The 26,621-nt window shown below is 36.9% G+C and overlaps 5 protein-coding genes across 7 annotated transcripts in view; 2 read left to right on the forward strand and 3 right to left on the reverse strand.

Annotated features, from left to right (window-relative positions):
- LOC128863897 (uncharacterized) overlaps positions 1-9,208 on the reverse strand; it is a 76,356-nt gene extending 67,148 nt beyond the window's left edge. The window contains 1 exon segment of the mRNA XM_054103304.1: positions 8,487-9,208. The gene's annotated coding sequence lies outside the window, so the exon portion shown is untranslated.
- Positions 9,209-10,104: 896 nt separating this feature from the next.
- On the forward strand, positions 10,105-10,919 carry LOC128864171 (mediator of RNA polymerase II transcription subunit 11). The gene is made up of 3 exons (XM_054103701.1): positions 10,105-10,287; positions 10,352-10,599; positions 10,659-10,919. Exons 1-3 carry the CDS (start codon positions 10,209-10,211, stop codon positions 10,845-10,847), a joined length of 516 nt encoding a protein of 171 aa, XP_053959676.1. The 5' UTR covers positions 10,105-10,208; the 3' UTR covers positions 10,848-10,919.
- On the reverse strand, positions 10,894-12,775 carry LOC128864170 (FMR1-interacting protein NUFIP1). The gene is made up of 3 exons (XM_054103700.1): positions 12,514-12,775; positions 12,198-12,463; positions 10,894-12,139 (listed from the first exon to the last, which is right to left on the reverse strand). Exons 1-3 carry the CDS (start codon positions 12,703-12,705, stop codon positions 10,939-10,941), a joined length of 1,659 nt encoding a protein of 552 aa, XP_053959675.1. The 5' UTR covers positions 12,706-12,775; the 3' UTR covers positions 10,894-10,938.
- A 1,347-nt stretch (positions 12,776-14,122) lies between these two features.
- Positions 14,123-16,160, forward strand: LOC128864390 (la protein homolog). The gene is made up of 4 exons (XM_054104025.1): positions 14,123-14,233; positions 14,298-15,010; positions 15,072-15,395; positions 15,457-16,160. Exons 2-4 carry the CDS (start codon positions 14,303-14,305, stop codon positions 15,658-15,660), a joined length of 1,236 nt encoding a protein of 411 aa, XP_053960000.1. The 5' UTR covers positions 14,123-14,233; positions 14,298-14,302; the 3' UTR covers positions 15,661-16,160.
- Positions 16,161-16,663: 503 nt separating this feature from the next.
- LOC128864389 (protein spire) overlaps positions 16,664-26,621 on the reverse strand; it is a 200,780-nt gene continuing 190,822 nt past the window's right edge. For all 3 annotated transcript variants that reach the window (XM_054104024.1, XM_054104022.1, XM_054104023.1), the window contains exons 12-17: positions 24,784-25,021; positions 20,697-20,887; positions 20,230-20,640; positions 19,948-20,151; positions 19,569-19,876; positions 16,664-19,506 (exon numbers count right to left, since the gene is read on the reverse strand). In XM_054104024.1, the coding sequence (XP_053959999.1) occupies positions 19,293-19,506; positions 19,569-19,876; positions 19,948-20,151; positions 20,230-20,640; positions 20,697-20,887; positions 24,784-25,021 (1,566 nt within the window). In that variant the 3' untranslated portion in view covers positions 16,664-19,292. The remainder of the gene's footprint in view (positions 19,507-19,568; positions 19,877-19,947; positions 20,152-20,229; positions 20,641-20,696; positions 20,888-24,783; positions 25,022-26,621) is intronic.

A 26,621-nucleotide genomic window follows, 5' to 3' on the forward strand; every position in this document is an offset into this window, starting at 1 on the left:
GCGTAATTTTTTTGTTATTTTAGTTGTTTTCAATTCGTTGCAGTTTCTGTAGATTGTATCCGTTAGGTCTACCTTCTAATCGGTGAGCCACTTTGTGGCTGTTATTAATTTTTCGTCGTTCATTTATAAAATTTCTTATTTTTATCGCAAATATCAAAACAAATGCCAAGTATTTCTCTGCTGCTTAAATAAATAAATTTAAGTTTGATAATAGAAAAGTTTAAGGGGTTATACGCAGTTATGACTTTCAAAAAAATCGATTTTTTTTTATTGCATTTTTGTAATGTACATATATTCAAAAGTATACGCACGAAATTTGAAGTAGATCTAAGCAATACTTTCGGAGTTATACCTAAATATGTAGAGATGCCTCGGCACGTTTTAAGGTAGGTATTGAAACTTTAAACGTGTTTTTTTCAAAGCGGCATTTTTCAAGTCGGTGTACACGATATCTCGAAAACGGCTTGTTTGATCAGTCAATCGTTTTAACTCAATCTTTAAAGATACATTTTCTAGTAATTAATCGTTCCTTTTGTAAATCTGATACTTATTTTCCATTTTATAATCAATTTACGGCCAAATTTTAACGTAAAAATCGAAATCATTTCTTTTAAAAGCTGCCATTTTGTGAAAATTCACTATTTTGATTAGCGAACGATTAATTACTAGATAATCTAATATATTAACAAAATTTTTTTGGTTTTTTGATTTCAGATAATCCAATCCTGAGTTACGATGTACACCGTAAATCGTCTTTTTTTAAAGGAGGTTCCAGAAATCGCCTGCAGCGCGCTCTATAATCAACATTTTCATAAATAAAAAATTTTGTTATGTTCTTGAAGGATGCTTTTATAACCGCCAAAAATTTTCAAATTAAAATATTCTGAAGTTTCTTCAGGATAAATCCTTGACAACCCGCCTTTTATTTGCTTCATAACTGCGTATAACCCCTTAATAAGATGCTTTCCATTTCAATTCAACCGGGCTATTCGGCTCATGTTCTTCGATTTCGATGTAACTCATGCTCTCTGGTGAAAATAATGAGACGCGTATTTTTTTGTTCGCCCGAAAAATTTGTTTTTCAAGATTTATCGACAATTTTGTTTTTCGGCTCAAAATCAATTTCTTTTAATTATATAAGAAACTTTCTTTTTTTAATGTTCATAATTGGGTCAAAAATGAACCGATTTTAATGATTCTGGGCTCAAAATGTTCGTCATTACTTACAAGAGCGACTTCATGTAGAAAGAATCGCAAAAAAGTAGTTGAACATTTTTTATTTTGCAAAAAACAAAAAGTGCGAAACAGGGTTTTTACTCAAAACTTCATTACTCCAAATCAACTCATTTTATATTAGCTACTGGGCATTCATCTCAATTGAAGTTTGAGGTGTCCTGTTGATTCGGAAAAAGTTACAAAAAAAAACAATACACTTTTTAAAATATTGAATTTTGCAAAATAAAAAATGTTCAACTACTTTTTTGCAATTGTTTCTACATAAAATCGCTCGTGTAGGTAATGACGATCATTTTGAACGGTTCATTTTTGGCCAAGTTATGAGCATTAAAAAAAAAACATTTTCTTATATAATTAAAAAAAATCGATTTTGAGCCGAAAAACAAAATTGTTGATAAACTTATTATTTTGACCAGAGAGCAACATATTTGAGTTACATCGAAATCGAAGAGCATGACCCGAATAGCCCGGTTGAATTGAAATGGAAAGCATCATAAATGTATCTCCTTCGGAACAGCCTAGACCACGCCAATATTGTTCAGCGCACTAGACAAGCCTAGTTTACTGAAGCGGCAGCCCTTGGTAATATCGGCTAAGAGTTTCTATGACCTACAGAATTAGTGCTTCTCTTCCCTTAGTTTCTTTCTACAGGATGGGCCATATAGCGTTTGCCTTTTGAACCACCTATTTTTTTGAGAATGGTAACACAAATGACATGTCAAATGTGTTCATAATTTACTTAAAGGTTTGACATTTACGAAATGGGACGCTATACGCTTGAACAAAATTGGGAAATATTGAAAACCTATTTCCAAAGTGGTGAGTCTTCTTCTTCTTTTCTGATGAAGCTCATTTTCACATCGGTGGCTACGTCAATAAGCAAAATTGCCGGATTTGGGGCTCAGAAAATTCACACGTTACTGTAGAGCAGCAAATGCATCCACAACGAGTTACTGGTTGGTGCGGTTTTTAGTCTGGCGCCATCATCGGGCCATTTTTTTCGAAAATGAGCGAGGAGCCGCGGTTACAGTAAATGGCGAGCGTTACCGTGACATGCTCAACGAGTTGTTTCCAAAAATTGAAGAGGATGACATGGGCGACATTTGGTTTCAACAGGACGGACAACTTGTCACACTGCCAAAGTTACACTCGAACTACCGTTTTTGAAAACCGATAATCAGCCGAAATTCCGATATCAATTAGCCGCCTCGGAGCTGTGATTTAAGCCCGTTGGACTATTTTTTGTGGGGAGCCGTTAAGGACAAATGCTATGCGAACCATCCAGAGACGATTGATGCTTTAAAACATGAAATGGAAGTTGCCATTCATGAAATTGGATTCCAAACAATCGAAAATGTGCTTAAAAATTGGGTTGATCGAATGGCCTACTCTAAAGCCAGTCGTGGCAGTCATTTGAACGATATTATTTTTCATTCATAAATGGCAATGTTCAATCTTCAAAATAAAAAAAAAAGTTTGAAAAAATATTGATTAGTTTTTGTTTATAGCCGATTCAAAAAGCAAATTTTACATGGCCCACCCTATATTATCTACAGAGCTAAATGTAAGAGTAGTACAAGTCGAAACAGAATCAAAGTTTTGAAGAGAGCGGCACTTGCTAATTCGTGGGAGATAGATCAAGAACCAGTAATGTTCCCTTAATCACTAGTTATGCACTAGCTACACGCTACTTCAATTTGCTGCAGAAAACTGTGAGCTCAATAGGTTTATTCTTTGAGCGGAAGTTCATTAATAATTCAATTTGAAAATAGAAATTTAATGATTTATTATGGTTCAAGAGTAAAATCAATTGAATTCGAAATAAAATAGAAACTAAATGCTCCAAAGTGCATTTCCTTGTAATATTTCAAAAACATTTTCTAATTAGTCTTAAATTACAAAAGTGTACATACATATATATGTACATATGTGTACTTCAATGTTTTATCCAAAATAACAAAAAGCCAAAAAAACAAACACAGCAGCTACCGAAGAATCATGAACTCTCTTCATCTGCAGCCATCACGTGTGTGGCACAGAATTTATGTTTCCTTATTGGTGCCTAAATATGAAAAGCTGTATATTGTCCCACCTTATCGATTTCAATCAAGTGTGACGCAATGCAGCAGCCATACGCCACACTCTTGCCCTTTATTGTACAATAGACCAGAGCAAAAACGAAAACATTTGTTTGTGCAACCTAAAATTAGTGCGCCCTGTAGAGTGTGGGCAATTGAAGCGTGAAGATCAGCGCCGTTCTTGCCGCCGTATGGGATTTGTTAGGCGGCAGGCCGACACAGCAGCCCATGCACATAAATAAGTACGTATGTATGTATGCGAGTGTGTAGTTCGTGCGTTTAAGACATCAACTTAAATTATGGGCGCGTGGAATGATTTGATCTGATTGCTTCTATTTAAGACAACTTCCCAATTTTCAAAACCCATTTTACGACTGTCGAGCAGACAAAAATTGTCAAGTAAATTGTCAACTGACAAACACATGCGCATACATATAAAATAGTGCACACCAATGCATGAATGAATTTTCACATTTGTCGCAACAACTAAATAGGAACGGAACAAAATGTTAACAACGAGCACGATTACAAATTCCCTTCTTGCAGAGTTGTTGCTGTGATGCAGCAATACAGCGACACAGAAGCAACAGTTTGTGGTGTGAGCCATTGGCAAGCCAACATACATACATACATACATACACACTAACTCCATACATACATATGTTTGTGTAGAGTAAGATGGCACATTGACAACCTGGCAGACCGGCAGCCAGCAGCCTAGGTCCCCTGCGAACATTGGCGCCGTCGTTGGAGTAAACATTGTAGTCACAGCCTAGCGCTGGCTGGATGACTGTAAACCCCAAGTGTCATTGAGGCACAGAGGCAAGCACACATTGGCGCATAGTGATCAATGTCCAGTCAAAATTTGTGCAAAAAAAATGTATTGATAAAAATGTATAATGAAAATTCCAATCAAAGGTAGTAACAACTTAGTGATTCACAGACTATGGTTGGCCTTAAATGGCTACTCCAAAACAGCAACTAACAGCCCTTTACAGCATTATCGGACCAACATTTCAAGAAGCTTAAACATTTATGGAATATATTTTATGCTGCCGATTCAAAAGCAAACTGCAAAAACTGAATGATTTCCCCTTTTAAAAGGGTTAGAACGAAAACAAAAACAAAAAGAATTAGATTTGAGTAATAATCTAGGCAGACGGCGGCGTTAATCGATATTACCGGCGTATCTAATTCTGATTAAAATTGTAGTACTACAGACGGTTTTTACATGGACTAGTAAGCAGCTGATTTACTTATTGGATAGTTTTGTCAATAAAAGATGGATCGCAGGCAACAAATACGGGTATTAGGTGCCTTAATACTAAGAAATAATTATTTAAAATTGCAATTTCTCAAACTGTTCCGAAATATTAAAACATTTAATGTAATTTCGAACTTGTCAGTGCAGACTATCATTGCATCCAGCCTTTCTTGTTCTTTTTTTTAAAGTTACATTATATTTCATTCATAATACAGTGCACTCGCGATAACTCGAACTAATTAAAACAGGCGCTGTTCGATTTATCGAATTTGTTCGACTTATCAATTGAGTGTGCTATGTTAAAAAAGCAGTCATCGATATCGATTTTTTTCAATTAAATTTATTTATTTATTTACATATGGATATGAACATGAATATGTTTAAAATAATTAATTCGTTTCAATATTTTTCATCAAATATTTGGCAGTTTTTGTGTCAGTTACACAAAAAAGTCAGCTTTAACAGAAAAGTTAAGCCGAAAATAAAGTTGTAATGTGTGTTTGTCTTTTCTTGCCTGCAGCAATGTTGAATATGGCTTTTTCACGCAGCAATTGAAGAGTGTTAACCTTTGCGGGGCTTACTTGTTCAGTTGTGGCCCACTGAATTACCTTATTGATAGAGCTAACTGCCTCCTCAGATGATATCCACTCACATGTCTCAGTTGTGTTGTTAAACTCAGACTCAGAATCACTAGTTTCAATTATTACTTCTGTGTCGGTAAATTCGGCACCATCATTCCATTTGTTAACATCATGAAGCGTAAATTCGACCTGTAAATTATGTTTTTCATAAAGAAGTCAAAGTTTTAAAACATATATTCCAGTCAGAATACCTGTGGGGCTAAATTGTTAAGCTTATTAAGAAGAGAGTCTGTTACTATCTGGTTTTCTTCCAACAATTGTTTTTTTTCAAATGCTCAATGGAATATTATCTTCATCAGAGTCGCCTAAGTTGGCAAAACTCAAAATGTTTTTCCAACATTTGGATACAGTTTCCTTTTCTAACCGACTCCAAGCTGCATCTAAGAAAGTTACTGAGTCTCTTAAATAAATTTTTTTCATAGATTCGGTTATATCGCAATTATTGTTGAAAATGGAAGCCAGTAGAAAATTTCTGTAGTATAGTTTCGTTATACGAATTACATTTTGGTCCATTGGCTGGATCAATGGTGTCACATTCGGCGGCATAAACATAGTTAAAATTAAACCATCCTCGGACTTTAATTCGATTTCGTTGGGATGTGATGGGGCATTATCAATTAGAAGAAGAGCCGTCTCAGGTAGTCCCCCATCTTTCAAATATTTTCTTACCTAAATATTAAGGTCATTTAACTTGGTTAAAAAAATTGTTTTAATGAATCTGGATTTTACCTGCGGCACGAACGAATTATGAAACCAGTCTTTGAAAATCGCCGAAGTCATCCAGGCTGATTTGGAATTTTTGTACTCCACCGGACAGTTAAAATTTTTGAAAACACGAGGATTTCTTGCTTTGCCAATAACGAGAAGTTTAAGCTTATGGTTGCCGGTAGCGTTAGTGCATGCCATAAATGTAAAACGCTGCTTTTCAGACTTTCTTCCCGGTGCTTGTTTTTCCGACAACGAAACATAAGTTTTCTCAGGAAGAAGTTTCCAGTACAATCCGGACTCGTCGGCGTTATATATTTGGTCGGCACATATCTCCATTTCCTTTATTTTTTCTTGTAAAGCCATTTTGAAAGAGTCTACCAGCTCTGGCTGTGATGACAGTTTTTCTCCAGAAATTTTTAACAAACGTACTCCATAACGTTTCTTAAAGTTTTGAAGCCACCCGTCACTGGCAAGCTTTCGCTTTTTCTTTCAAGATGAGTCCACTTATTGGGTAATTCTTTTTTCTTTGGGACAGAAACCATTTGTATAAAGCGGCTTCCATTTTAGGAAACTCAGAAGCTTTTTAAGTTCTCCTCTTCCCAGGACCCAAAAACGTGTTTTTTACTGCTTTTAAAATTGCCTTATCTTTCTTTTTTATAAGACTTATGGTGGACTTGGCTACCCCATATTTCTTCGCTAGAGAAGTAACACTACGTCCACGTTTAATTTTGTTAAGGACTTCAGCCCTCTCTTTTAATGTTAAACACTTCAACCTTTTACGATCCATTACTCACGTGCACTGATACACTACAAATGACAAATTTAAAGCAATTTGGTCAATGCAAGATGTTGTTCCCAGAAAACTAACAGGGTATTAACGCCGAAATATTCATATGGACAATACACTAGTATACATAGAATTTATAAACATATACTATTACATATGTATGTATGTACAAAATGTACATGTTTGAAAAGAATGTGTGTACAAATAAATTTGTTTTTTTGTTCGAGTTATAGCGCTTTTTAATATTGTTCGAGTTACAAAGTAGTCAATAGGGAAAAAAATGTGTTCGAGTTAGCACGTCGTTCGACTTAGCGGCTATTCGAGCTACCGCGAGTGCACTGTATGTATATATAAACTGTCATTTAATAATGCAAGGCTGCTATAGAAAATTCCCCTAATCCGCTTAAGCGATGGGAATTAGGTATAGTTACCCATCAATCAAGCCACTAATGGGCACTTAATTCCTGACATACATAATTCCGAATTAAGTCGTTAATCCCGATTAACGCCACCGTCTATATAGGATATAAGGACGTCACTCCAGCGAAATTCCTAAAATATGAAGCAAGTAAACTAAAAGAAAGCATACTGACATGAACGTTTTCCCGACAGTCGGTTCTATGTTACCGAAACGACCCGGATTTATATCCGGCCAAGGACTGTCACTCCAGCAGCCCTCCCGTATGTAAGTATGGGGAATGTTTATGCTGCTACAACAACAACATAGTATACTGAAGCATTATCACCAAAATCAATATTTATTTTGTTTATGTAATAAAATACGACACTGTCATCCTGCTATTTTGTTTTTTTGCAATTCAGACTGCATTTCTTTCGACATACTATTACTGTTGTTTTGCTACTCCTGAAAACGACCACTTGCCGCCCTCTTTTGTTGGTTGCTCTTTTGTGCAAATAACAAAACAAATACAACTAAACAAAAGAAGGAAAAAAGCAGAAAAAGCAGCAAGAAACAAGCCCGGAAAATTGCATGAAGTAAAGTGCATATTATTGCTGCCGCCATTGTCGCCGTTATAATGCTGGCAATGGTTGTTGCTACAGTGGTTGTTGGCTACTCTTGGGTTGCACTCTAACACAAAATGTGCAACTCGGATGACGCATCAACAGTACAGACGGCACATTATACTATACATGCTCTTGATGTTAGCTGGTGGAAAAGAGATTGCGGCGAAAGGGAAACACTCAAACGGAAACCAAAAGGCGACAATCCACGAGACTGGTATATGGGCATTCGCAATGTGCATTTACCACCGCAATAGAAGTAGTAGAGAATGTTGTAGTTGCTTTTAAGAGCCAAAGTTCGTTCTTTTTTATTGTTTTTGCAGTAATGAAACTCGGGGAATTGGTTTACTTTGAATATAGTTAAAATGACAATAACAAAATATCTACATAGGTTCGATGCTTTTCGAAGATACTTTATCATTTTCATCCTTAGAGAATTTTGACTTCCAATTTAAATGCTAGTTAGATAGATTTAGGTGCATATTTACAGAGATAGAGGTTAGCACATTGATCTGAAGATCTTTACGGACCTCTACTTTTCACAAAGCCTCATCCAATTATTTCTAGGCAGCTTTTACTATTATTATTATTTTTGTTTTTGTTATATAGAAACAATGTTCCAAATGTGGACCCACTCAAGAGGATTAGAAAAATGTGCTAAGGAATGATTTTGGATGTACCTTCAGCACAAGTTCAGCTCACGCCACCTATGATCACTTTATCAAATGCAAGTAAGTGTGTATGCTTACCAGATAATTAAACTATCCAACCTTGATAAGAATATCTAAATTTGTTTATTTTATTTTTACGCCGCTGCAGAAGTTCCACTTTCTCCTGTGCGATTCATAGCAATTTGTGATTGCACCGGCACAAGTAATCACCGGGAATGCGAACAATTCGAATATATAATCTTTGCTTGTTCCTATAGTTGTTTGTAATTGTAAAACCGATTGAAGAGATACATATGTATGTACGTTGATATTAACACAATTATTGCTCAGGGTCGAAATGTTACTATTATTAATCTCTTTTAAAAGCACAACGTATTAGGCAATTTGCTTTTCTCATAAAATGACTTAATCACAAACTTTTATTAATAAACTTTAATAAAATATGTTTTGTTCTGTTTTCAATACAGCGTCGTCGGTGGAGACAGCGTAGTCAGCTGCGGCAGTGGAAGTAGTTCGAAAGCGATGTGACTCTATGGCAGCGACGTCGACGACAAAAGCAACAACAGTGCGATGATTTTTGGGCAAAGGGAGAATAGCTTTACTGTTGTTTATATTCTTAAAACCCTGCTATGGCTCCAAAACTTAATATACACGTGTGCGCCACTAATTAAACTAAATAATTAACATATTTTGGCAATTTTTAAAACAATTTACAGTATAACAAGCTATTAAAATTACACACTCAGATATTTGCTCGAAAAATAACTCGACTGCCGAAATGACTAACTGGGTTGCCAACCTCTTAACATAACGAGAGTCTACACGGGTGATTACTCGTATAATAGAGAGACGGGTTATCATGGCTTTAGAAAAACGTTTCTATAGAGAAATACTTGCCCTAACTATTATTATTAATAGTTTTTATTAATTATTAATTCATACCCCTACGATTTATTCTCATTTGCGCCCAGTTGCAAAATTATAAACACACTACTGTTATATAATAGAAATATAAAAGATTTTCCTTCCATATAAAAAATTCAAGCATACATATATATATATAATGGGCCCGTACACCCTTTTTGGGTGTTTGCCGTGCTCCTCCTCCTATTTGTGGTGTGCGTCTTGATGTTGTTCCACAAATGGAGGGACCTACAGTTTCAAGTCGACTCCGAACGGCAGATATTTTTTTTATAAAGAACTTTTTCATGGCAGAAATACACTCGGAGGTTTGCCATTGCCTGCCGAGGGGCGACCGCTATTAGAAAAAGGTTTTTCTTAATTTTGGTGTTTCACCGAGATTCGAACCTACGTTGTGTCTTTGAATTCCGAATGGTAGTCACGCACCAACCCATTTATATAACTTTTATAAAAAAATAGTGACGTCTTTATTTTTTTCCACGGGGTGTGTATGAGCAGAATAAACAGTGGTTAGGGCAGGAATATTTTGACATAATATAAAAGGAGGCTGTACTGTTTTTTGTGGGAATACAGTTTTCGCACAACTATTTTCACGAACTTGTGTACACATATAAAATAAAGACAACAGAAAACTCTCGTCTTCACTTTTTGTAGAATGTAGAAAATGCCACACATTTTCATGGCCGGTTTGCAGAGAAATAATAAAATCTCTGCATTTGATAAAATTTATTACTTGAAAGAAGCAGCACTGTTAGTTTTGGAGACCAATGTAAAATTCTATCAGCTGATCTGGTTGACAGTAGATGCCAACGTTCTCTGATAATATTAAAGGCTTTCATAGATATTATCATTCTATAACACTAAGGAAATAAACAGAAAATGGCACATAATCCTTTGGACAAAATACACGCTCTCGACGAAATAGAAGCGGAAATTATAATGTGTCTTCAAAGCGCAGGTACTTTCCTCAAGCATATGTGATTTCATTGTGATAAATATAATATTTCTCTTAATCACTCCAGGCCAAGCACTTCAGGAACTGAGCAAAGAAAAATCTTCACAGAAAAGTGCAGAAACTCAAACTCAGCAATTTCTGAAATCTTTATCCAATGTGGAATCAAAGCTGAGTGAGCAAATCAATTACTTGACCCAAGTCTCCACTGGACAACCTCACGAAGGTTCCGGCTATGCCTCTGCGAAAGTTCTGCAAATGGCTTGGCATCGGATACAACATGCACGTTACAGAGTGCGTGAACTAGAAGAGTCCAAGGTAGGAGCTCATAAAATTCATACAACTTTCGACTTTAATCTGAATGCCGTTTTTTGTAGGCAAAATACACACACGCTGCGCGTCAACAACAGCAACAGCGTCAGCAGCAGCATGCGCAGCAACTAGCACAGCAACAACAGCAGCAGCAAATGGCTCAGCAACAATTGCAACAAAGTCAAGACAATTCCGTTGGTGCAGGAGTTGCCTCAGGCGGAGGAGCACAAATGGGACAACAGACTCCCAACTAAGAAAGCTATGCTAGGTTTAAGAATATAATTAAAACAAGTTTACGACTACATAAATTTTCAACTTAAATTTTATTGAAGCATTTTTCTATTTCTAGTCTTCCCTTTTTTCACCAATTCCAAAAAAATTATTCTCGCATACGTAACGAACACATTGGAGTAACACATTGCGTTCATGGCGTATGTCAGGCGCGAGTAACTTTTCCAACAACGTATTTTGTTTACGCAAATGGATTTTACGATAGTCCAGACCAGACTTTGACTTCTGAATACGAGAAGGTTGATTTGCTTTTGTACGTTTACCAGGTGGTAATCTGTTGCTTGCGTTATTTGTCGTATTTTCGATGGGCTTCTCCGTTTGGGTAGGCATTGGTAGATCTGTTGTACGTTGGATTGGAACCTCTTCCGGTGCTTCATCGTCTGAGCAAACAAATTCTTCACCTTCATTTAAAGTGTGCAAAGTTATACTTTCATTTGAATGATTCAAGCGTTTAATTGGATCGATGTCGGTATTGGGCGATTTTGCATCTTCGAAATTTTCTGAATGGTTGGTATTAGAATGCACTTCGAAAGTGGAATTTTCTGAAGCTTCGATGATTTTTTCTGGTTCGGTAATTAAACAATTTTTAATTTCTATATTTAACTGTTTTTTATCAAGGTGCATCTCTAACGTAGGAAAGTTTGAAGACTCCACCAACTCTGCTGTACAATCCAAACTTTTTTCTGTACGGGTAGTTTCAACTTTTAACTCTGGGCAATCCAATGAAACCTCTTCGCTTTCTGTAAGCATTTCATCTTCGTTGTCTGATTCAGAATCTTCATCCGAACCGTACATTCCCAGCAAACCAGTTAACACGTTTTTTTCCTTTGACTTTTTTGGCTTAAAATGTTGATAATTTGTCAGTCCCCTTGTTCCCTTAAACATAAATACGCCGTCATAACTACTATCATTTTCGTCCCTAGATTCTTCCATTGTTAATTCTTTTTCTTTCTTTGTTCCTTTAATTTTTTCTATTTCTACATTCTGCTTTTTCTCCTCAAGGTTTTTCTGATCTTTTCTGCGACGCTTATTGTTATTTCGTCTGTTATGTTCATTGCCTGTGCGTGGTTTACAATTTTGGTGTTGATTTGGTTTCCCCCTCTGGTTTTTATCGGAGCATCCAGAATTATTCTGCGCTCTTTTCCGATCATCGTATTTGCCAAATCTACTTTTACTATTTTCTAGGCGCTCACCACGCTTTTCACGTTGCTCTCTAGCTCGTTGTCGCATTAACGAATTCTCCAATGTAGGATATCTGCAGAGTATAGAAACTATGTTTTATTTTATTAAAACAGCAACATTCGAATACATACTTTTGCTTTCTTTCTTCGCGCCAAGCCGCTATTTCTTCAGGCGAGCTAAGCTTTTTGAATTTATCAAACAATCCGGAGCTGTGAAGAGTAGCCACATGTTTATCCATTACTGATGGATGCCCACGATAATTGCAATTGTCTACTGGACACTTTTCGTGTTGCGCTTTGTGCCGTCGCAGATCACTTACGGATTGCAACTCCATATCACAAGCTTCGCAGAACTGGGAAACTGCCATCTCTGGTTCAGGCACCACTGACGAGGAATACTTTTCAAAGGAATTAATTGGATATAAGTGAAATTAAATGTAATACCCACCTTATTAGCTGTCGTTTGTAGGAATTTTCCTGGGTAGGTGGCGCCACGTTTTCCATACATTGGCGGCGGTTGATGACGGGCATGTAAAGTCATACCCGAAGATGTGAGAAAATGAGGCTTCATTGTAACTGGAGCTGACATTTTATTATTAAAATTAGGCGGAGGCAATAGGATTTTCTGTGGTGTTCCCATTTTGCAGCTAATTCCACAATCCGCGTGTTTTTGTTTACAAAATAGTCGTTGACATATGCTTGTGATGCCACACTCTGATCAACACAAAGAGATGCCATAGTATGGAGAAAAAGTGGGAAATCTTTGATTGAGGGACACCAGTTATTTTCATGTTATTTTCCTAATGAAGGTTAATGAGCATTTATGATCGCTCGAATGTTCGAAAGTACTAAACCCACATCTAAGGCTCAATATAAATATATGTAAATAGCGACGGTGCTTTCAGATTGAATTTGGTGAATTCGGTATACATACTAAAATTTCGAGTTTCGTGCGTTTCGAGGATTTAATGTGCATTAAGGCTGTAAATAAATATATATATATATAATTGGCGTGTACACCCTTTTTGGGTGTTTGGCCGAGCTCCTCCTCCTATTTGTGGTGTGCGTCTTGATGTTGTTCCACAAATGAAGGGACCTATAGTTTCAAGCCGACTCCAAACGGCAGATATTTTTGAAGTGAAACTTCTTAGGCGTCGATGGACGAGCGAAAATGGAGAGTAAAAATTCAAGGCTGTGCAACGTTTTGGGCATTTTCGTTCCGCGAGAGAAAAACAAGGTATAACGTAGAGGAAAAGGAGAGAGAGAGAGAGCTATATATATATCTGAGATACACTTTAAGCTAGTTTTTCCGTGTGGTTGCTAATTTCTAGTGAGAAATAACACTACCTACTTTTTGGCGCTTGTTTGTTGGTGCAAACTTGTAGGAAATATTTTTTTGGTACCTACTTTTTGGCGTTATATTTCCTTGGTGCCTACAATTTTTTGGCCGGTTTTTGGTGCCTACGTTTTGGTGCTTATTTCCGTTTCCTGGCTAGTGCTTGGGCGTACTATAAAGTGCTATCCATTCCGGCGTCGCATATATTGGTATTGCCTTACGGAAATTTGTGCCGTTGCTGCGGTCCTGGAATCGCTGCATTTGTGCGGGTGATAAACGCTCGGAGTAGTGCGCGTTGTTACCACGGTTTGTGTCCGGCGTTTACCTAAACCGCTCGACCCTTCTCCGTTTTTTGTAAATTTTATCTATTTGTTTACTTAAATATATATTCTTTATCTCTCTCTCTCTCTCATTCTATCTCGGGTCTCTCCCTCTTTCTTTGTCTGTCTTGAAAGTTTCACTTCTGTTATGTACTCGCACTTTTATTTTCCTTCTCGGTTAGCAATGAATGAAACATAAAGATGTCTATTGATGCCCCACTTATTATAGAATTCTTAATTCCAAAGTCCTAAGAAGTGCAATCCATGTTTGTCTATATCAAGATAAATAATTTCCCGAAATATTTTATGTTTGTATAAATATTTTTTTTCTGTCCTAAACAAAATATTTGGTAATGGCATAACATTTGTATTTTGGCACTGTCATGCAACTCTGCTGACAGGAATCGCCGTCATATGGGTGTCATTCCTTTTAGCGGCGTTTGTCTGAAAACGTGTTTTTTTCTTCACACGTGTTTGAGAATAGTTTTCATTAATTTTGTAATATTTCTGAAGTAAGTTCATTAATTATTCGCCTATAAAATATTTGATTGACTTAGTAAATAAATTTGATTACAGATACAATGGCTGATGTTGCAGATAAGCCCGTTGAAGAAGTGAAGAACGGTAGTTCAGAAAAGGCGGAAGAGGAGGCAGAAAGTAAAAATCAGACAGTATTGGCGGAAGAAAGTGTTGAAGAAAGCAAGAAAGTTGCTGCAGAGGAGGTTGTTGAAGAAAAAGAAAAAGGAGAAGGTGGTGATGATGAGAAAGATCATAACGCCCATTTAACCAAAAAAGAGCGGGGAATAATACGTCAGGTTGAATACTACTTCAGTGACGCTAATTTGCGCCGTGATAAGTTCCTACTGGAACAGATCTCCAAAGACGAAGAGGGCTGGGTACCACTTTCAGTCTTGTTAACATTCAAGCGTTTGTCGTCATTGTCCACAGATCCAAGTGAGATTATTGATGCTCTTATTAAATCTGAGGAAGGCTTACTCGAAATCAGCGAAGACAAACAAAACTTGAGACGCCATCCAGAGCGTCCCATACCGGAGCATAACGAAGAGCAACGCAAAGAAATACAGTCGCGTACTGCTTACGCCAAGGGCTTCCCGCTCGAAACTACCATGTCGGAGCTGATCGATTTCTTTGCTCCTTATGAAAAGGTGCTGCACATTACCATGCGCAAATACCTTGACAAGCCGAGCAAATCTTATAAATTCAAGGGTAGCGTTTTTGTTACTTTTGATAAAAAGGAGCAAGCACAGGACTTCATTGAAAAGGATAAGGTAAATATGGTTAAAGGGTAATGTTATGAAGTGATCTAAGATGTACATGTTTCTGCTTCAGGTGGCTTACAATGAACGTGAACTTCTGCGAAAATGGCAAGAAAAGTATTTGGAAGACAAAAAAGAAGAGACAAAGTCTAAGTCAAAGAAGGGTAAAGCCAAGCCAGAAGAGGAAAAGCTAAAATTGCCCAGGGGAACAGTTGTGTACTTTGAAAACAGCACAGATGCTGTGACTCGTGAATTACTGCGTGAAGCAGTAGAAAAAGTTGAAGGCGGTTGGGAAATTTCATATATTGATTATAGCAAAGGTGATAAAACGGGTCATATCCGTTTTGCAGATGAAAACAATGGATCACAGTTCCTTAACAAATTAAATGAAAATAAGGTGAGTTTGTTGTTATAGTATAGACTCAAATTAAATTAATTTATTAATTTCTTTATTTTAGTTAAAAGTAAAAGAAGACTTGGAACTTGTATTGCGCACACTCTCAGATGAGGAGGAAAAGACGTACTTGGCTAAGGCTGTAGAACAAATGAAAAGCCGTCGAAGTCATCACAACAAGAACAAAGGTGGTCACGGAAATCGCAAGCGTCGCGGTGGTTACGATAACCGTAATGACGGAAAGAAAAATAAGACAGAAGCTGAGTAAAAATGTCTGGTGCAAAATGAATATTGCAGAAGATCGGAAATGTGTGACCGAGAGGGTCATGTAAATTAAAGTTTATATACATATTATATGTAAAAAGGAAGCGTAGAAGTAATATAATGCCATTTATGAATTGTACGAAAGAATTTTAAAAATTCTTCTCAATATCCACTTTTTTATAATTTTCGTAAGTTAAAATATTGAATTTCGTACGTTTTTCAACACTAATTCGTATGGGTTGTGAATGCTGATACTATTCAATTGTACGAGTATTGCATGCACATTCGAAATACTTGAAAAGCAGTTTTCGGCGATTTAGATGTAATGTATACGTTTTTTTGTTAATAAGGATATTTACAAAATGTACGTACTGTAAAAAATCTTTTTATCAAAGCAAAAACATTTATATAACATTACGAGTACACAACTAAGTGTATTCAACCACTGGCACTAATTCGTCAACAAAAAGTAAAAGTAAAAATATTCATAAAAACGAAAATATAGCAGAATGGTTTCATTTCATAATTAGTGGAATTTGAATTTATATATTTATTTTTTAAGAAGTCAAGAAAACATAATTTCATAAATGAGCGGAAGTCTTGCATGGATATTGATAATTTTGGTGGAGTTCAACACGTTCTCGCCGGCGCATACCAACGGGAGCCCGCACTAGACTGTCTCGCCACCTCAAGATCTGTGCCGGTTCTACGTCACCGGAACGATCCGAATTTACTATTTATCCGGCCAAGGACTGTCACTCCAGCAACACTCCCCGTACATGTTGCTACAACAACAACAGTCTAGAGTGGGTCACCGGTGGTACGCATTCGATTGTGCTATTAAAAAAAAGGAAATAATGAAAGTTTTACTTATATTCATTAAACACATTTATTTTTAATAACAACGCGCCGCCAGATGAAGCGCAGCAGGAATTCGCACGCCGCCTCATTGCGAAAAATAGGAAAATCGGCTTAACTACGGCGCCGTGGCACAATAAAACAAGCGATTTCTGTTATTCTATTTGATTTTATTTATGTTTATTTAAATTTAATTTATTTTGGTGCTGCTGCTTTTTTACACACTTAACTCAAGGAGATGTTCTATAAAATAATTAAAACACCATTTTGTATACAAGTACATGTGTTTGTATGTGTGCTTGACGCCTGTCGGTGCATATGTATGTGAATGTGTTTAAATAATAAATGCGTTAATAGCGCACAAGTGGAACTTCTTTTGATTTGATATATTTTTCCAGCACAGTTAAGTCTGTACATATGCACCCCTGCACCTACTGACCGCTGAAATACAACTATGCATGTATTTGTTGTTTTTGTAAGTAGTTCATATTATTATTTTTCTCATTTGTTGTTTAACATTTGGATAACTTGCAGTTAAGTGTAGATACAATAATTAATATTTTCTTGATTTTTGATGCAGAACCTACTCAATGTCGAAAACTTGCTTCGGATGTAGTAACGAAAAGCTCAACGCTTTAGTGCGTGCGAAAAGGAGCGAAATAGAAGAAACTCTGTTTTGAAAACAAATATTTCGGCAAGCGATTGCTTGCGTTAAGTTGAAAGTGTTCAAAAAAGTACGAAGCGCGCATTTACATGTATACATGCATGTGTGTTTATGTATGTTTGCACATATTCATATGCATTTCCAGATTCTCACTGTTAAGTGAAGAGCTGCGCGCTTTTGTTTGAAGTAAACTCATTTGCTATTTCCGAAACAAGCTTTGAGAATTTCGTATTCCTATACATTTCTTCTTCTTCTTAATTTGTTCTTTGTACATTTGTGGCTTATTAGCATTTTATTATGGGTTTTTATTGTATAATAATTTTTGTTTCTTTGTTAACTACTAATGTTTTCATATATTTGTAATGTTTTTTTCAAGTCGTGTGTGGGCTTGTTTACAAACCTAAATCGAAACTTAAAACATAAAACTGCACTCGAAAACAAAACAAAAAGGATAATCAAAAACAGGGTTAATACCAATAAGAATGCAATTAACAACTAAAATTAAGCGATTTCACAAAATAAATGTACGTAGGTATATGTATGTGTCTTATTAAACTAAAGCGTATGTATGTATGCATGTATTTTCTGTATGCTATGTTATGTTATGTTTTGCAATGTTATGTTATGTTCTCCTATGTTATGTTATGTACTGTTGTGCCATGTTTTATTATGCTATGTTATGTATAAATATGTTTATGTTAATAGTAAGAGCGACATTCGTCCGTTGCTGTCACTAGCCAGCGCAGCGCAATAAATTAATACAATGCTTTAGCTGTACAGTACATACAAATTATATTATAAATCAATTAATTGTGAAAAAAGTAAGTGTTTACCTTTTCGTTGCGTTTAAAACTAAATTTTAACAGATACATTAATCGGTAAGTGTTCGTAGCATTATCACGTGTGTACAAAATATTAGCATTAGGGTATGCATGAAACAGCAGATGTCATGTCAAAAAAACAAAACAAAACAAACAAAACAAAAAAAAAAAACTAACAAATAAATGAAAATATGAAAAATATGAAAAAATGTTAAATATAACTTTCTCTTCTGCAGACAAAGGAAAGAGCGAGTCCGAGCTAAACATATCAAACATTTTCATTTCTCTTTGTACGATTCTCACACGACCACAATCAGGGACAATGAAAATCGCGCGTAAAATATAATAATAAAGAGTAGGAATATTAAAAAAAAAAACATGGCCTTAAACGAAATATGAAATCTTCCAGTGCGCCGCGTTTCAATTCCAACAAATAAAACAGTTAAGTAATCTTCAGAAGAAAGCAAATGAAATCGAATGCATAAATAAAATGTACTAAAAAAGACAAAAATTGGTTGACCATATCAAACTTTAAAGCATATTTACGAAAAATTTTCGGGCTAAACAGTTAATATTCAAAAATTAAAAGTGAAGGAAATCGTGTAAACTTTACAAGCATCAGCGCCCCGTTCCTTCTTGCAATGCACAGAGAGCTGTGGTCTTTCTTTAACTTCCAGCTGCTTCTCCGCGCGCTTACTGCAAAATCGCCTGACGGCAAACGCAAACGCAAATAATCAACTGGTGGTGCCGCAACTGCACAGAGCTACACATACATACATACATATTTCCAAATATTAATATTTTCTCTTTACAATGTAATGGTGGGGTGCATTCTCGGAACTTAATAATTACAGTTAATTATCGTTAGAATCAGCAAAGTTCGTTTCAACACAGGGGTTTCCTTCAGTTTTTTGTTTTGTTTTTGTTTAAAAACCAAATTCATACATTGCAATTATTTTAATTAATTGTTTAGTTGTTGTTTATTTACAAATAGTGGCCCACACTTTTCGACTCGCCGACGCTGACGAGTCGCCGTTGGTTCAAAATGTGTTCGCTTGCTTAGGTATGTAAAATTACGCTTATCTGGGGAAGAGTGAGTTGGAAGTGTGGTTAAGTCAATTCATGCCACTAATCGAGCCGACTCAACAATCAAGCAGCCTACAATTCATTCAATCCCTTCCACAGCGTCCACAGTGTTCTTTTCCAGCCGTGCACTGCTGCACACCCGCCCTGCTGCTGTTTTCTCTAGCCACTGCCTTTCCGTATTCCGTATTCTGTTTTTTGTTTGCTCTTTCATTTGTAGACTGGCGAGAGGTCTAGCGTGAGATTTTGTAGCGCACGATTGCGCGCCGAGGAGCGTGTCTGTTTGGAAGAGCGCGTGATTTCCATGACAAGTCCCTTGCAGTCATTGCAAACGGTGACGAGCTCGCCGCGCATGTTCTCCTTCTGGTCCTGGCTTAGTTGGGTACCCGAGGAGGATAGCGTGAAGGCGCGCGAAAATTTGGTTCTGCAGAAAAAATCAAGCATAAATTGACAGTTGAAAATGAAGCGATTAATAGTGGCGCTTACTTCCGGTCCAAGGTGCTGCTGTTGGAGTGCGCGCGCGCAGGACTGTTGGCTGGCAAGCTGCGCGGTCCTTCCATGCTGCGTGACATGATATTGATGTGTTTTGTGTTGTTGGCGTGCATATTGCTGTGACCGCCGTTTGCCAGGTTGCTGTTGTAAGATGTCATTGCGGAAGCATCGTCAGCCTCGATGGCTTGTCCGGTCACGCAGGTGCCTGGTCTGGTGGCCACAATGTGGGTCGTACCGGGTGTACTCATGTTGGATCTTTGGTGTTTGGGTGATGATGGAGCGCTGCCCACAGTGTTGCGAGTCTGCAATTGTTTGAGTGAATTTGTTTTTATAGAAACTTTTAATTGGTGGAAATAAGATTTTTGCAGACTACCTTACGCTCTGACTCGGAACGCAACAGACGCTCAATTAACGATTTCGGAAACGTCTCGTCCAAGATGTTGCCTGTTGAGGACGAGTGCGTGTGGTGGGCGTGATGTGATGGTGATGGCGTGCTCGAGCCGGCGGGACTGGCGAGCAATGAGGGCGAAATCAGCACAAGCGGCACATTGCGGAAATGCTCCGTTGGTATTCTCATCTGCAAGTGATTGTAATGATTTGGAAAGAGGAAGAAATATGTAATACGTTTTCAATTGGGTCTGCGCTGTATAGCTACCTTGGTATAGCATTTGGAGCAGACAGTTCGTTGACACAATTTGCATTGTATGCCCCACGGGCCGAAGATGGAGAAACGTGTACGCAGGCATAGGAAGCAGACTTTGCGCTTTTCGACATCCTCCTTGACACGCACACCCACGGGCAGTCCTTCCAGTTCGGCTTTCGTCATCACCGAACGTATGTGCACGATCTCCTCCAGCGTCAGCGAGAGACGATCGTCACCCCGGTCGATCCAGGTTTTCTCATCGAGAAAGGACTTGCTCCATGGGCCAACCGAGGATGAGGAACGGCTGCAATTGCTGCTTTCAGCGCCGCTCACACCGCCACTCATTTCATGACAGCATGCGCTGGGGCTTTGGGAATGCTTTAGTTGCTGCTGCTGCTGTATCTGGTTGTAGTTGTTGTGTACCTTTAAAGACCCCATAAGACTAATCAAATCACAGACAAATGCGCCAACCAATTTACCTGTTTAGTTGTGCCTGCAACCGCATTAACGCCACCAACGGGTCCAGCAACAGAACTCACATCTGACTGGCGCGATTCGGGTCTCGATGGTGGCATCGAGTGAGTCTCATCAAAATTGCTCTGGCAGCCGACAATAGTATGGCGGCGTAGAGAGGCGCGTCGCGACTCGCATTGGGTGGCGAGGTCGTAGGCTGGCCGAAACAAAAGAAAATTGGATTAAACTCAATTATCGGCACTAGACGGCATATCGAGATGGTGTGGGTGTAGGTGAATTTTAAGAGGTGTTAAAAATGTAGTTATGTTAAAAGATACTATGCAAAATGTAGGTATATATGCATTTGAAATATAATGACAAAATAACAACTACGATCGCATGCGGATGTCGACTAATACATACGTAAATCACTAACTTTTATGTAAGGTGAAGGATATGCTTTGTACGAGTAAGGAACGTGTGTGGGTTTTGAAGAAAAAATATGGTTCGAGGATCAACGATCTTCAGGGTAAAATCGCTGTTAAAATTAGCAGATTGTACACAGGATTAAGGCGAACAGACTTTGGCTTTGGAAGGAGGGGTGAAAGACTTTGAGTGAATGCATAATTTTTAGCAACTATTGAAAATTAGCGACATTAATACAAGTAAAGTAAACCTCATATAAGCTTTAAAGGTTTCGACCGAAAAAGTAAGTGTTAAAACAGCCTATGATTAAAAAAGAAAATTGCATAGAGACCCCTTGGAATTGTAGATGGATGTAGTGAATTTTAAAGTTTTATTAATAGGACAAGTAGTATCGCAACCTTCTTTGAGTTAAATAGGAATTTGCAACTGTTCAAATATTGCAATAATGAAAACGGGACTATTAATGTTTATTAGAAAACCGAAGTGAAGGAAAGATTCCGTAAGAATGAAGTTGCCACATTACGTGAATAAAGATGATGAGAGATGTGATGGACAACTTCCGATAGTAACAAGGGCAAAGAGCACATCTGGCTATTACGAAAAACTTCTTCGAAGCCCCTTTTGAGATTCTTTTAGTGCAATTACGATGTGATTTAGTAAAGGTCAACCAGGTTGCCCAGGCAGTGATCACAAAGAGTTTTATTCGAGTAATAGTCGGCTGAGTTCAAACTGAAAAGAATTTATTGAAAAATGGAACTACTCATATTTTGTGTGATTGAACGAATTCATATACCAAAGGGCGCAAAATTCATCACTCTATCGGAAGATTCATAATTTTTGCAAAAGGCGTCGAACGTCACTTATGTATATTTGACACTCGTGAACTAGACAGCTGCAGTAGGCAAACAGACAAGTAATGGAGCGTGGAAAGGTCAAATTCAATATTTCCATCACTTCAAATAATTCCTTTATTCACAAAAGTTATAAAAAAAATTTATTTTGCTTCACATTGCACAATACAAAAAGTAATAAAATAAATATTTTCATGGGTCAAAATAATTTTTTTATTTACTAAAGAGTATTTAAAAAATGGATAATTAATTTTGCGTCACCTTGTACAATGCAAAAAAGCAAAAACAAAAACATTTTCCATCACTCAAAATAATTTTTTTTATTTACTAAAAAGTTATTAAAAAAAAAGTGGATGACTAATTTTGCGCCACATTGTACAATACAATAAAGGTCGAAATAAATATTTCCATCACTCAAAATAATACTTTTTATTTACTGAAAAGTTATTCAAAAACGATGGATGATTAATTTTGCGCCACATTGAACCATGCAATAAAGGTCAAAATAAATATGTCCATCATTCAAAACATTACTTTGCATTTATTATATAATAAAAAGTTATTCAAAAGATAAAAAAAAACGATGATTAATTTTGCGCCACCGGTACAATTCAATAAGAGTGTAGCGCATATACATTTTTTTAATTTGGAATTCAATTTGCGCTACAAAGTTGGCAACAGTCCAAAGACCTACTTCGGAATTTTTGTGTTTGAGTTCAGTTCAGGCCATCAAATTCCAAGCAGGAAATGCGATTATTTCTATCAAATATCGACATCCTTCACCAAAACCTACACAGGCACACACACAAATACACACGAACTATATATGTACAAAGAAAGGAAAAAATAACAATGTAAACGCATCCAAAATGAAAAGCAGCAGTAGCCAACAACAATAACAACAAGTAATATGCAAATGAAATTCGTATCGTTTCCCCTTTTTATTTTCCTTAAGTACCAAATTAAACCAATCAGTTCCATTACGAATGGCAGTGTGAATAAACAAAGTTACTATTTTATTTGCACAAACAAATGCAAGCACGTACACATTTATGTATTTATGCATAAAAGTAAATGATTGTGACATTTTAGGCGCTTAACAGCAAACAACCAATTCGTAGCGCAGAATGACGTATGAGTCACAGTCGAATACAAAACGAAATGAGTACGAAACGACAAATGCATACATACACATGTGCATGGGTGCATATGGACTGGTATATGTATGTATGGACAAGACGAGTATTGAAATGGACATGACTTCGACACCTAGCAAGAGGTCAGGTGGCAACATAAAGCGCATTGTTGGTATGTTTATAAGTTATCAAGCAATGTAAGTATTATAAATATGTATGTGGGGGTAATATTTTTCTTGTGTTTTTGTCGAAAATGTGTACGAGTACGTAAGACAGAGTATGATTTGGACGCAGTCAAGCAGAGATGAATGAAGTAGATAGAATAGAGAAATAGTGGAGAATAAACAGTCATATTTACATTCCAGCGCGTTGTCGAAGAACCTATGGTACTCATCCTCAGTGTAAGAGTTCTCTGCAAGGACATTTTGTTGCATATTTTACGGCGCATATACGGCAGTAAGTATTGGTTTTTATTACACGATTTTCGCAATTTGCACGATTTTAATTTTGTTTTTCGTATTTAATTTTCATTTAAAGCGCATTTGATTGTAAAGAGGAGAAATGTTTTTTAAATGATTTTTAATTGTTTTGACAGAGCAGAAATTTCTCAAAATTGTGTTGCTTCGGAATTGGTTGGATTTAGCAGCTTTGAAAATTTTGAAATTATCTATTAAATTTCAACGCTTCGAACAAAAAGATGATTTTACTACTTGCAATTTGAATTGAACGAGGCAGGTTTTCATGGGCCTCGAAAATCAGCTGGGAAATCATAATGGGAGCTGTGAGGGCGCCCCAAAGCTTAGCATGCACAACTAAGTTACAATTAAAATTATTTTTTTCCTTAACATTTAGTTTTAATATTATATAAAAATACTAATTCGAGTGTTTTTTCCGTTTTTGGTGTTTCTACGAACTAAGGGGAAATTTTGTTTTTTGCCAAGTCATTCAGTCGGGTCTAATTATTGCTACTGGAGTTTTAATTTTAAATTTGGGTTAAATAATTTTTACAAAAACTATTGAGCTCTCAACCGTCACCGCAAAATGTTTAGTAAAAATATTTTTTTAAACCGCGTAATAACCAAAAAATTAAATTTAACTAACTCATATTTTTTTTTAATTACTTTTGTTCTTTGTGCTCACAATAATAAATAAGGGAAGTAACAGTTAATTAAGGTGTATATTGTATTTTATTTATTCTAAAAAAAACCAATCAAATACCTTTAAATGTACCAATTAAGCAAAAACAAATAATTTCGTAAAAAAAAACACATTAACCATTTTTTTCAGGTATAAATTCAATGTAGAAAAATAAAGCAAAAAGTTGGAAGAAAAAGAAAAGTAGAAACAATAATAAAAATCCATTAGATAAAATTTATATAAAACAAATAAATTGAAAATCAAAATAAAAAATCAAACTAAAGCAAAAGTCAATCTAAATTTAATTGTAGGAATACCAAACAATCAGACAACAAATACACTACAAATTACAAGAACTTTTTTTACAATGCCATCGTATTGGAAATGCCGTGACAAACTCCCAAAAGTATGCCCCATATCATTTACTTACTTCTTATTCACCTATGTATACAACGTCTGGCATACTTTTGGGAGCTTATTTTCACACAACATTCAGAATACATCCAGGTCCAATTAAAATTTTGTCATTCACCATTAATTCTACCCGCAACACAAAAACTTACTTGTTCGGCGTAGCACCCTTGTAGTTAGCGCTGACGGCAGCTGTGCTGTGGGTCCATGGCTTTTAATATTCGGATTAGTTACACCGCTCACGGCTCCACCATAGCCGCCACCCATCGTCATGTAGCCGCCAATCGGGTAGGGAGGCATTTGCGGCTGCGAGCAGACACCGACGTGGGCCGAATTGCAGTTGGCATATCTGACAGTTGACGTTGGCTCATCAAAGAAATTGTCATCATCCTGTACAAATAGAGAAAGGAAATATTATACTGCATACATACATAAGTGCATATACATATGTGATAGATTCGTTTTTAGACATTTTTTATGTATAGTGCCGCAAACTGACAGGCCATTCACCGAAGGATAATCAGTATTTTTATGCTGTCGTCACATTTTATTAGACGGGGCGTTGTCGCGCGCCACATGGCATGCAAATTGGGAGTGGACGCAGCGGGTGTGCCACATACGTACGCATTGTCTAATGCTCATAGTGTGTGTCATACTTGGAGTGGGAGACACGGACGGTGTAGCTACAAAAATACCATCAAGTCTTCAATGCAGTGGACGAGTAGCAATGGATGATTTTCAGAATGGGGGCCTCTAATTCATTCAGTTATTCAATGCTCATTATTACAATAATGAATATCAAAAATTCGTAATTTTTTGGTGGAAATAATCGTCTGAATGAGTCGACAAGTCAAAGGTTGGGGGGAAAATTTCAGAAACTGGTTCTGCCGACGATAGGAAAAGGTTGACAGACCAAAAATTGGACGTTCTGTTTAGAATATTGCTGCTGTAGCGCAAAATGTTGCTGAACAACCTTTCACATGGATGTCTCGACGTTCTCAACAATTAGGTATTCATGAGTCGACGGTTTGGTGGATTTTACTTGTAGACGTACTAGAATGACTTTATTTTTCACAAATAATTATTAAGATCCGCCTTTTGAATAAAAATAGTGAAGCCTGAAAGAATCTAAATTTTTACATATTTCATTTTAAAACAACATCTAGACGCATATTTTAAAATACCCTTTTTATTCTGCCACCCACTCGAGTGGGTTTGTTAGACACTGTCGAGAGGCAACCACTATTACAAAAAAACTTTGGCGATCATTAGTCTATGCAGAACGTTTTGGCATAATGCCCAGGTCAGTGGTTAATCTTAAGAAGCGAGTACCGCGAAAAAGATAAAATCAATTGTCAACTAACAACAAATGAAGATGATGAGCCGTTGCAGATACGAGTATGTACAGCACAGTCGCTGAAAGATGGGAGCCCAGCAATGTAAAAGGTAGTAAAAAGAAGCGTAAGCATTTAAATGTCTAAGCGTTTATGTCCGACGTCCTTGCCATTATAAAACTAGGCAAATTGGGGTAGACTGGGTAGATTATAAAGATCACCAATTCTTGTGCACCACATAAAATCGGTATGCGAACCCATGCGAACCGTAAAAATGGTTGCCCTGCTATATTAATGGATCGACAGTGGTCTAAGTGGTTAGTTTAGAGACCGACTGCCACTTCTATCTAGATTAATGAGATTGCAGAAGCCGAGTTGCGAAACACGTAGAAAAGATCGAGCATTTTGAAAAGGAAGGCCGGCTCATAAAAAGAGGGTTCACTTTTTCGTCCCAGAGGAGTCTAGAAAATATTTCTCTAGTCGCATCCCAACATGTCTTCAATCCATTACGATCTTTTAACGCATGTAATCAGCCCCTACAGCAATACTGTGCTTAAATTGTGCACAACTTCGAAGAAATCTAAAGCCCACTCACCGGAGTTGCGAAGTTGAATGAACTTTAACTCTTCCACGTCTCTCAACTCCTATAGAAATAT

The sequence above is a fragment of the Anastrepha ludens genome, chromosome 5 (genome assembly GCF_028408465.1).
Source record: "Anastrepha ludens isolate Willacy chromosome 5, idAnaLude1.1, whole genome shotgun sequence".
Classification (NCBI taxonomy): domain Eukaryota; kingdom Metazoa; phylum Arthropoda; class Insecta; order Diptera; family Tephritidae; genus Anastrepha; species Anastrepha ludens.

Coding starts and splice junctions, on each gene's coding strand:
- LOC128864171 (XM_054103701.1), top strand. CDS start 10,209: ATGGCACATAATCCTTTGGACAAAATACACGCTCTCGACGAAATAGAA. Junction 10,288..10,351: donor AATGTGTCTTCAAAGCGCAG/GTACTTTCCTCA, acceptor TAATCACTCCAG/GCCAAGCACTTCAGGAACTG. Junction 10,600..10,658: donor GTGAACTAGAAGAGTCCAAG/GTAGGAGCTCAT, acceptor CGTTTTTTGTAG/GCAAAATACACACACGCTGC.
- LOC128864170 (XM_054103700.1), bottom strand. CDS start 12,705: ATGGGAACACCACAGAAAATCCTATTGCCTCCGCCTAATTTTAATAAT. Junction 12,464..12,513: donor TACAAACGACAGCTAATAAG/GTGGGTATTACA, acceptor TCCTTTGAAAAG/TATTCCTCGTCAGTGGTGCC. Junction 12,140..12,197: donor CGCGAAGAAAGAAAGCAAAA/GTATGTATTCGA, acceptor TATACTCTGCAG/ATATCCTACATTGGAGAATT.
- LOC128864390 (XM_054104025.1), top strand. CDS start 14,303: ATGGCTGATGTTGCAGATAAGCCCGTTGAAGAAGTGAAGAACGGTAGT. Junction 15,011..15,071: donor ACTTCATTGAAAAGGATAAG/GTAAATATGGTT, acceptor TTTCTGCTTCAG/GTGGCTTACAATGAACGTGA. Junction 15,396..15,456: donor ACAAATTAAATGAAAATAAG/GTGAGTTTGTTG, acceptor TCTTTATTTTAG/TTAAAAGTAAAAGAAGACTT.